Consider the following 12,093-nt stretch of genomic DNA (forward strand, 5'->3'; position numbering starts at 1 on the left):
TGCAGCGTTTTTTTTTCTGTTGCATTTCCGCAATGTGGGACCTTAGCCGTGAACAGAGATGATCTACCATAACAGGCAAAATCACACTTGTACATATGCCACTGTGAAAGGCCTGCCAGCTGACTGATCTTGGGGGCCCAAGGATCGGACTCCCACCAATCATACTGCATATGGGTGGCCTCTGTGCCTCCCTTTAGTATTGAGCACATAAGTATATAATAATATGAGGTCAGTGAGGTAGCCTGAACTTTCTCTTTAATCCATATGAAGAGTCTACTCTCAAGTCTAAGTTATTAAACTTAAAAGTCTGGACTGAAAAAAAAACAAATAATCGCCATTTAGATCAATTAGTGAGAATCTGCCGGTCTTTTGAGAACGCCAGTTGTAGCGTGTAATCGGCGCTCTCTAAGTGATATTTATCCATTTTCTCTCTTACATCATCGTTGACAACCATGTCTACAATAAGTGATCAGAACCGTTTCCATGGAAACAAAAAGCATTCAACATAACTTTCCATTAGTGCCAACTTATCTTACAAGCTGCCATTGTAAATGATAGAAAATGGGTCAGTCAGTGCGAAAGACTTGTGGACATAACAGTCTATTAATCTACCGGAAATATGATTATTCTGTAAGACAAAACATCCCAGCCAAGGTAAGAAAGAGAATATATATTATATATATATTTAGATAAAGATCAATTACCGGTATACTGCTTCATACACAGAGATAAAATAGGTAATTATTAGCCAAACCATTAGGATCCTACATCATGAGTTTATTCAACATGAAGTTCTCGACTGGTGGTATGACCACAATTACCAGCATGTCCTAACAACCAAAAGGCTATTGGGGCATGCACCATCACGGCTTGCCCCTAAAATGACCGGGTCTACTATCTTTGAGGTGGGGAGTTTTAAGCCAAACCCCTCATAACAAATTTACCAGAACAGTTCCTAAAAATGATGGCTGCCCCAGGAAATTCAGAACAGCTAACAGGTGTAACTTTACATTAGAAGGTAATATAAAATAATATAATAAGGGATGTTTAATGAAGTCAAGCTCTCCTCTATCCGCATGTAGTATTACACATCACCCAATCAAATCAATGGCTGACCACATAATACATGGATAGGCAGTTCTTCCTCCCTAACCTGCTATACTATACATGTCTAGCCATCCTTGACACTTATTCACAAGCACAAAAGTGCAGCCACCTTCTCCTTAACTAAACGATCAAACTACTTTTGATTTTCTGGCATGATTTGAGTCATTCATACATTTTTACCAGCATACTGTATTAATGAATTTTGGCTCCTTTCTGTGAAATCCTGCAATTATTTATTATTTCCAAGTAAGGACTGGCATATATACAAGCAGCTGCTCCCCATGCCAAATGTGTTTTCAACTTATGACATTTCAGGAAATAATGCAAGTAGGGCTGTAATCTTGGTGTCACATGAAAGCTGAGAATCTCATTTTTCACATGACACCAGAATAACTAGAGCACTGTTATAGGTTTTATAATGCCTGAGATATATCTGTTTCAGCTGTCCTGCGTTATATAAGAGACCCTGCATTCATACCCCTAGTGAAAGCAGTGTATAGATTTCAACTAACAAAGTTGTATTTCACAGCCCTCGTCTTTCCTGTGGTTCCTATGTGTGTGAAGGTCTATTCGATTCACTGTAACTGGTGCACGAAAAACTATGAACCCTGCCGGTACAGGTACTATTAGACAATCCAGAAAAAGGTAGTGATTCAGCACCCAGTCTAGTATCGACTTAAAAAAATTACTTTTATTACACCATGAGGAAGGGGCTCTGACCCTGAAACGCGTAGGCGGTTAAGGCTTTTTTCGTGTAATCTATTGTTCCATGTAATCCAAGAAACATCTATATGTAAGTGCTGTGTCTTTTTTTTCTACTATTTTTTCACTGGTTTCTTGTCATTTTAGAATTTTAAATGGTGTAATAAAAGTAATTTTTTTAAGTCGACACTAGACTGGGTGCTGAATCACTACCTTTTTCTGGATTATAGATTTCAACGCTCAACAGAGAAACAAGGGAAAGAATAAAGGAGCAGAGAATTTCATGAACAGGAGCCACAATTAATTAATAAAGTATATTACAAAATGTATTAATATCACAAATTCTGCCAGAAAATCAAATGTTGTTTGAAAGCTTACTTACTCTTTAAATGTCAATGGGAAAGAGTCTGCTGCCAGGGTTGCCAAGGTTGCCAACCGTCCAGGACAGTCTGTAAACTTTTTCTACTGTGCATGAAAATAAAAGGTGTTTCTATGTTTTTTTTTAGGCTGGTGGTACTTGGTCGAGTTATTACCATTTTTAACAGCTTACAGTAAATGCTGGTAATGTCTTCATACCAGTTTGTTGAACTATAGATATGTCCTACTTATGATTTATGATGATATACTTTATGATTCATTTGTCCATTAAATACATTTGTCGTCCATAATTTTGGACAAGGTGTCCTGTTAAAAGAATTTTCAGATTGGCAATTCACCAGTCGAACCAGGAAATTTTGGATCACACAACCCTGCAACATCAGGCACAGCCACTACCAAAGGTATAGACTTGTGCTGTAAAATAGTTAAGGGGAACTTGTCCATTCGATCAGTTGACGTGGCAGGTGTTGGTCCTGCACCAATCTGATAACGATGACTGAGCCTAGGGATAATCAATTGTAATTGATTATCAATTAATCAATCAATCAATATTGTAGTTCTGGATACTCCTTTATGGAAATTTACTATCAACTTTGTAATTTCTACATTGCATAATTCTTCTAAAACAAGTAACTCGGAAAGTCAATCTAAAATACCATCCATTTTTAAAAGAATCAACTTCTGTTCCACAGTTTCCTGCTAATCATGGGGGGAAACCTCTAAAAACTTTACTCAGCTTTAGGGGACTTCTATTCCTACCATTTCTTTCTTAAGAAAATTTGTGAATGTGGTAGAACATTCTTGATTCTTTCCTAGAACTATAGTCTAACCTGGACGGTTTGTTGACTGTTTTACCAAACACCTTGGGACAGAATAACATTAATCCATCTCATTTGCAAAAGTGATGAGAAGTCTTACACCAGGAAATTTGGGAACTAGTATTGTATTCAAATTAGTTTTTTGGGTTATTTTTAAAACAAATGTAGATTGTGAGCCCCATATAGGGATCACAACGTACATTTCTTTTTTCTTATCAGTATGTCTTTGTAGAATGAGAGGAAATCCATACAAGCACGGGGAGAACATACAAACTGCTTGCAGGTGTTGTTCCTGGAGGGATTCGAACCTAGGATTCCAGCACTGCAAGGCTGCAGTGCTAACCACTGAGCCACCGTGTTGCCCCCAAATTAGTTTTTTATGATACATGACATTACAAGTAGAGTACCAAAGAGTTCAATCTATGTACAAAAATAATATGTCCATTGTATGGCAATTATGAACCAAAGCATTATCATGTACTTTGAATCTGCAGCAGATAAACATTTTAGAGAGAATTATTTGGAAAAATAGCTTCCAGAGATGTAACTGCATCAACCAGACTAACTCCAAGGCAGACAAAAAGGTGTCAAAGAAGAGGTTGGCCAGAAGAATGACGAAGGTCTTACCTGAAAAGTTTCTTACCATTAATTGTTCCTACAGAACTACAAGTTGGTGTTTCAATGTCCCTCAATAGAGCTCTTATTTGATCATTCACATAATCTTCATCATCTGGGATTGATGAGAGCGTTTCTAGCAAGGAATCATCCTCTTTGATTTTAGGGATTGACCTTGATGCTTCATGGTGTTGGGGTTCTTCATTATCTTCCACTGTTTCTGGACCGGCCTGACCTTGCTGTTCCAGGTTATTGGTTTCCTCTTCTCCAGATGTCCAGGACTCAGCATCTGAGGTATGAACTAGTGGTGGGTTCTCATTCAAAAATTCTTCTTCAGGATAGTCGTCAAGGTCGTGATCATAATTATTTAGTTCTGAACTTTGCTCACTAATAGTTCCTGATTCTGCTTTTGTTAAATTAGTTGCAGGGTTGGATGTGGGACCTCCAGTAAGATGAACAGCTTCACACATGCGAGATATCCAAGAAGAAACCGGCTGGAAGAAATTCTGGCCAGCCATGTCTAAAACCATGACCAGAATTTGTTTATCGGGTATTCAAATTTGCTTGATCTCCACAATTTTAAGTCCGTGAGCTACAGAATAAGCATTATTGAAATTAAGGGGTTTTCTGTTGTAGGAGTACATATTATACCTCTTTGTATCACATATTGTATGACATCCTGTATACTAACCTACACTGCACACTAAACTTTATATGTTAAATTCCAACTTTATTACATAATCCTGACCTAATATTTTACCTTGCTTTTTGTAGATTAGCAAACATCTATCCAGCCATGTTTTCTTAAAAGGTTTTAAATGGCTTATATGTGTGTGTGGGGGAGGAAAGTTAGTAATATATATTCTAATCCCCCATGACTGCCTCTCTGACTCCCGGGGGCAAGGACTGACCCTGCTCTGCTCCTACAAACATATGACCCCCTACAATATAATGTAAGCATTGTCACGGCAGGGGACAGTATGACGGGAGCGGCGCTCCGTAGAGAGCAGAGAACATGACTAGGGGCGGGGCAGTAGGGGGGATAAATGCGTTTAGTTGGGCCTGTTTCAACTATGCCGCACGGACTGAGAAACAGTCACTCGTGAGCTGCGTGGCATAGTCGAAGGTTGTCCCTCCCTTCCTTTTGTTAGGATGTGGTAATTTTGTTCTTTCTTTCGCAGGTTATGATGTCGCGGTAGCCGTTGCGGGTGGAGTCCTTGGAGTTGGTGGTCAATTTTGGTGAGAAATAAGGTGGAGTCAATGGTAGGCTCCACCTTAATCATTCTGTGGTAATTAATCAATGGTTGATGGCCTGGCGCTCACTGAATGGTTACAGGGTCTTAGCCCTGTGAGCTGGTACATGGAAGAAGGGGTTCATCTTTAATCATGGTGCTGCTCAGCCGGTAGTCGCAGCTGGCGGTAAGTGTATGTGGTTATGGTAGCGCCATGCCGGTGGTTTCGGAATCTTTGTAGCGCCAAGGGCTCTTACCCAGGTTATTTATGTTAATTTATGTTAATGTTATGTTATTTATAGTAATTTTATTATTGCTAATTATGTTGTTTACTTTATGTTGTTTGTCAATAAATACGGCTGCTGTGGCCAAATAAGTCCATCCCTGGTTGTGAGTGTGTGTTTCTTACAGGTGGGGTTAGTGGTGGGGTAACACGTATGGGAGCAGGGTGGATGGGGGCCAGGGCAGCACATCCAAGTGGTATTTTGAAGGCGCCCCCTGTAATCTGCAATGCCTAGTCATGGGGTGTATATTACTAACTTTCCGAATATAAAGCTATGACTACACTGGGCAAAATTATTACACTAAGTCCCTGTATGTGAACTATTTCCAGCTACTTAGCTAGCAATCCATTTTCTCATACCACATCATATGTATCTGTCATTATCTCTAAGCCTTCAGGCTGACAGAGACTCATTCAGAGAACATCTGTCGGCTCTTCTGAATTATCTGTTTTAGTACTTCAGTCATTTTACTGCTTTATTTCTTTTCCAATAAAATAACAATCTGGAAATACAGAAGTATTTTATATTAGAACTTGACACTTTGTTTTTTCTCCTTCATTGCTCTAAGGTCTGTCTAAATAAATTGGCAATTGGGAACAACCATTCAATGGGGCATGTCCATACACAGTCTGACCCTGACCAGTCAATGCTGACCGAATCAGACTGTGTAAGGACACACTTCCTTGACAAGTGGTAACAGGCTAGTTGTTTGTACATTTCCAGTAAGAATAATAGGCTAATGACACAATGCAGTGCCCTAAAAGATGCTCCAAAATTATTACACTACAATATATTATAAGACTACATTGTACAAGAGATTCATTTAGAAATTGAAGGCCAATGAGCAAATTCAATATAAAATTTCCTATCTGGGCTACATAAATGTTGAAAACAGAGAGAAGCTCTGGATCAAAGAAGGGCCAGCCTACTAACTACTACAACAGGCATGTAGTGTTATAAACCACCATATATATGTCATCTATATAGATGAGTTCTGGCTTTATAACAATACTCCTGCTGCTGGTACCATGAAGTGCCTGAATCATGCATATATCATGGGATTTCCAGTAAACAATATCATGGGACAAAGCTAACCATGCATGTTAGAATGATGTTGGTTGAACCAGTCAACTATCTAAAGTGTATGTGGGGCTCCCAATTCAACCCTGAGCAACAACTGTCAAGGCGAAAAGGATCATGTTCTTGGATATCAACCTGCTCATTTTATTAGGTTTTACGGAAGGCAGGCCACTGTCTGATGTATCTGGCGGTAGCTCCGACTCCTATACCCATTTAGAACATGGGTGATGGGAATGTCATAAGAGAGCTACAAACTGAAAATTTCACCTGACCTCTAAAATGTATGGTGAGCTTAAAGAGGACCTTTCACCACAAACAACTCTTCGCATCTTTTAATAGGTATTGAAGGATGCGAAGAGATGAAGATGGTGGAGGAGGTGAAAGGTCCCTATTAAAAGATCAACTTCTCTTTAATTAAAAATGTTCTTGCTTTAAATTTTTGCACAGATGTTCATCTCTATGATTCCTATGGCACATCATACAGTAATGGTTTGCTTCTGCACTGGTTTTCTACTAAATGTTCCTGTATTTACTTTCTAATTTTTACTTCATTTTCTAAATACAGTAATATTAGTGCTTTGGGCATTTTATTGCTTTCTAATAAATTATACTTTTTTAACGCTGGAATATAGAATAGATCCCTCTGACAGCAAAGAGACCCTGAGCCCAGCACAGCAAGTATTCATACATACAAAGAATAAGGAACAACAGACTCACTGCCTCTTGACGAAAGTACGTTAAGGTGAACTACTCAGACGCCACGACAGGAAGACAATATAGACATCAAGGGTCCCAAAACTTGGAAAGCAAACTTAGTACAATTGACAGATGTTAAGAACATTTACATTATAATGACACAAGGCAGACAGATAGCAAAAAAATCTGCAACAAGAGTTGATTGTTAAATATGACACGTGCAAAAGATACATGCAAAGAAGACTAGGTAGCGAAGAAGATATCGAAACAAGATTTATACAAGCCTTTATTGAATGAAAGTAATCATACAGTAATACTCATACAAAGTAGGCTACTAGTAGGTTTAGTAGATAATCTGTTTTCTGTATCTTACTGGCGTTGCCCAAGGATAGATGACTTGTACAAACAGTCCAACATGTGGTTGGACTGGTTGCATGTAGGTTGTGTATAGCTGTGCAGCACAGCAGTTAGTACTATTGCATTGCAGGGTTGGGGTCCTTGGTTCAAATCTGACTAAGGACGACAGTGACATGGGTATATCCTCCCTTATTTACCCCAATGCTCTAAAAACATACTATTTGGAAAACTTCCATCCTATGAAATCCACCTCAGATTGTGTCTGAGAAAAGGAAATTAGATTGTGAATCCCCTTCAGGTCAAGGGCTGGTATGAGTGATGACAATGTCTGTACAGCACTGCAGGTATATGTTAGCACTAAATAAGTAAATACATTACAACTCAGCCCCCCTCCCTACAATGGAGCTGTACTGCAATACCTGATACAGCCCATGGACAGGGGCGCCACCGTTTTGTAAGAAAGCAGCCATGTTTGTATAAAACTAGGCATCGCAACTCAATCTCTTATCATGAATGGGACCAGCTGTGAACAGGCTACGTGACCAAGGAACATGATGTCACAACACCCCCCCCAGTACTCGTCTATGGACGAGCACTATCAGGAGGGAACGGGGCGCTCCTCACCGCTCTCACAGTACAGCGCTATAGGCGCTGCTGTGAGGAAGGGCGTTCCTGACTGACTGTCAGAAACGCCCTTCTGACAGTGAAGAGCTACGATACCGGCACCAATAGCTCTTCAGCGGGGGCATAGAACGGGAAAGCCAATAGTGCGCAGTTCAATTCAGTGCACTGTCGGCTTTCTAGCGGTATATAAAACCACATGTGCCCCAAGTGGTGAAAGGTCCTCTTTAAATATAATACAGGTTCAATAAATGTGAACCTTGTAGTTTACATATAAGAGTAAATGAAGATTAATAGTAAAGTAATTATAAAATCTAGAAAAGCGCCATATATATTATCAGCATACACAAAGCACATGTACACAGTTTTACGCAGCTTCACTCACATGTATCAGAAAGCATGCAGTGATATATACAGAACATCAATGACTGTAGAGAAGACAAGGAACGTGTTAGCTAACCAACACACTAACTAGGACACTTTTTACATTGACTTTCTTTATGTTTTTATTAAGACATATAAGAAGAACTATGATAAGAATCTAATAAAGCTTCCAGTACTAAGTCTCAGCAAAGCAAAACTTACCAAGTCCTTGCAGAACTCCAGATTTTTCTTTTGGCCTTTTTCTTCTCCCACGTTGGTCCAAACATGGGAAATCCCCAATTTTTTCAAAACACAACTTCTTATTTATAAGGAGGAAAAGAATTGCTAGAAGAACAATGAATACGCCCACTGCAGACAGAAAACCAATGGCCTCCGGGGTGACTAGGAAAAAAATACATGGTATTATTGATGGAGATAGCTGCAATAGCTGAGGGACATAAAACTAAGGGGGCATTCACACTATCGTTGGTGTCTGCTCAGCAGTGTCCATGGCTATTGTCCATACAAGATTTTAGCAACAGACACTATCTGGTCCGTTTGCAGGTTTCATTCATTTCAATGGGAATTTATCTTGTGTCCTTTTAGAACCATGTCCGTTTTTTTAAACGGACAAAAAAATCCTACTTGTAGGACTTTTCTGTCCGTTTCAAAAAACGGACAACAAGTGTTCATTGTTTTTTTTTAACATTGAGGTCTATGGGCACGGACATATAACGGACAGTAACTGATAGCCATCAGTTACTGTCTGTTTGTGTTTGTTATGACAGGTGTCCGGTTTTTTTTTTGTTTTTTTAAACAGACACCTTTTGAGCGGACAACAATGGTAGTGTGAACCCTACCTAATTCTGCCAAAATATACCATAATTATGGAGTCCTAAAAGAGGGATGTGACACAAGTCCTTCTGCTCTGTGAGGAATCTTAGCCATTTATGTCTAGTGCCAACTAAATGAAGAGTTTTAGTTGTTTTAGACTGTTGATGTCCATCTTTGACAGTCCTCTGCAAGGACTCATGCATGGTCTGAATATAACCATACTGTAGTATGGTACTGCAGCACATATCCTTTGCTATGTGCTTGGGACCTAAAATAAATACTTTCAGATAACTTGGACTATGGTTACGGCAACTCAATGACTTACATAACATGCTGTTGTAGCTTCAAAGGTCATCAAATCAGGTAAAAGAATGTTTTCTAGTCTACAGCTTGAGCACAAGTGATAACCTTATGTTTTGTAACTCACAGCTGAACTATTTTCTAGCTCCTAAGAGGGTACTAGGACCTGTTTAAGGTTCAGGCCCCACGTTGCTTTAATGCAGCTTTTTTTATTGCAGATTTTGTTGCAGTTTTTTTGAGACAAAGCCAAGAATAGCTACAACAGAAATGGGGAAGGTATAGGAAGATCTTATGCTTCTGCCTTTGGCTCAATCCACCCCTGGCTTTGGCTCAAAAAACCTCAGCAGAATGTGCAGGGGCCGGGATCATTAAGTGGCGCCGCGGGCCCCACAAACATTATTATTATACTGGGGGGGGGGTCTTTTCAGACCTCCGAGCATAATGATCGGAGTCCCAGGAGAGGTGAGGGAACATAAAAAACAGTGTTACTTACCTCTCCAGGTTCTAGACAGGCTTTGAGCCTACTTCTGTGACATCCCTGACATCATTAAAGATGGCCAACACCACCGAGGAGTGCAGTGGAGCCAGGGAGAGGTAAGTAAAAATATTTTTTATGTTGGTATCCCCTCTCGGTCTCTGATTAATATACTCTGGGGTCTGAAAATACCCCAGAGTATATTAATCTGTAATATTTTAATCTGTAATAATTGTTCATGGGTGTTCACAATGGGGCATAATACTGTGTGCAGGGGCCACTATGGGGCATAATACTGTGTGCAGGGGCCACCATGGGGCATAATACTGTGTGCAGGGGCCACTATGGGGCATAGTACTGTGTGCAGGGGCCACTGTGGGGCATAATAGAGCGCTCTGGAATGCTGGGGGATGAGGGGGTCGGGAGGGCTCTTCGGCGTTGGTCTTGGGGGGGGGGGCATGTCAAAAGTTCACCACGGAGCCCCGACATTCCTAGTTACACCACTGCAGTGACGTGTTACAATGAGTCATTTCTGTAATTTTAGATGAACAGTAAGTAAATCTTCAGGGGTTATCAGCCCTGACCTACCTGCAGATTTACATCATCTCGCACATATCAGTGGAGATTAAGTAGTGAAACCCTTTAAGTAAACAAGTCTTTTTACAATGTGTTTTCCCTCCTATCATCATAATGAAGAAGTGGTGCAGAGGTGAAGGCCGGATGTATTATACTGTAAGAATTCCATTTTTATAGAAAATATAACACAAAGAAACCATGAAGTTGTATGAGATGCACTTGAACTTCATGACAATATGAGCATACAATCCCATTGAAAGGCTATGTACTCCTCCACAACTAACTTTTGTATTCTCATAACTCACAATGCATAAAAAATGAAGCAATTTTGTAACAGGTCTTAAAAGAAATTTCATTTTGCTTTTACAGTTATGTCCAAATGAAAGCATACAAAGGATTACATTATATTGTTTCTGTGCAGCAGAAATCACTAGTTTACTATTATAAGAATGTACTGGATTACCCAGATTTAAAGGGTTCTGTCCCGGCTGCGATATCCCTTTAAATTCTGTATGTTTGGAACGTATTAAGGAGTTATTTGTCAGCAAAGAAGCTGACAGTGAAATGAGCAGACAGATTGCATCAGTGTCTGGCTCACCCTGATCAGATGACAGTGAAGTCACATGGGAATATGTGTTTGCTCTCATTATTAACACCTACATCGTCTGCTATTAATTAATAGCCACACTCTCAAATCTCAAGTTACTTTCCCACAATGTGACATCAGTTCAGACCAACAGCAGAAAGTAGCGTTATATAACTATTTCTGGATTAATGCAAATTGTAAAAACTGTGGATGAAGTGCACCCTTCCCCTCTAGGTGGATTCTACATACATACCCTGAGATATATAATGGTGTATACTTATGTTTATCATGTGACAGGGGACAAGATATGCAGATCTAGTGCATGCATTTAAAGGGAACCTGTCACATGGCAAACGCCTGGACTGGCAACATGTTATAGAGAGGAGGAGATGAGCAGACCAATATGTATAGTTTTGTAACAGAAGATTTAGAATAACTTGTCATTCATTTATTTAAAGGGAACCTGTGGTTTACAAACATGATCCCTAAGTATAAAATTCAAACTTTGGTGTAATGCTAAAAATTTACTTTTAAGGGCTTAAATAGTCACCTATTCCATGTTGTAATCATAGCCATAGTTGCCCATGTACACCAGCTTCCCCATCTCCTGGCGCATGCGCAGTGTGCTCATGTAGCCTGAGCTAATATACCCAGCTTTACCATGTATAGCCAGGAGAAGGGAGAGTTGGGATGCATGTATGAGAGTTCATAGATGTGCTGAAACTTCAGACATTCTCTACATTATCCATTGGGAGGTGATTGCAATGACCCCCTCCATAATGTCAATCACACTACTATGGGAGAGATTACACTGCAGAATGTGTAACTACAGCAATCAATCATGGTAGACAGGCCTTGCATATAGAATAAAAGTCTTTTTTTTTACCATTATCCCTCAGCAGAATTTTTATAAATAACTGTTCATAAATATAGCCTGGTAGTAAGGGTTTCACATCCAAATCCAAAAGAATACATAGCACAGTACTAAATGATAATGCCATATTGTTATCCAGAAAACATAGGTGCTATAAAGTAACAGATTTATGTAGAGCTCAAATAATAACATTTT

The 12,093-nt window shown here is 39.5% G+C and overlaps 1 protein-coding gene across 3 annotated transcripts in view; it reads right to left on the minus strand.

Annotated features, from left to right (window-relative positions):
• Window positions 1-12,093, minus strand: part of SYT16 (synaptotagmin 16) — a 71,891-nt gene that overhangs the window by 27,589 nt on the left and 32,209 nt on the right. For 2 of the 3 annotated variants that reach the window (XM_075282761.1, XM_075282763.1), the window contains exons 1-2: window positions 8,476-8,599; window positions 3,649-4,212 (exon numbers count right to left, since the gene is read on the minus strand). In XM_075282761.1, the coding sequence (XP_075138862.1) occupies window positions 3,649-4,150 (502 nt within the window). In that variant the 5' untranslated portion in view covers window positions 4,151-4,212; window positions 8,476-8,599. Of the gene's footprint in view, window positions 1-3,648; window positions 4,213-8,475; window positions 8,656-12,093 lie in introns of those variants that run through there. The other variant, XM_075282762.1, reaches the window with a different exon arrangement.

The sequence above is a fragment of the Leptodactylus fuscus genome, chromosome 7, assembly GCF_031893055.1.
Source record: "Leptodactylus fuscus isolate aLepFus1 chromosome 7, aLepFus1.hap2, whole genome shotgun sequence".
Classification (NCBI taxonomy): Eukaryota; Metazoa; Chordata; class Amphibia; order Anura; family Leptodactylidae; genus Leptodactylus; species Leptodactylus fuscus.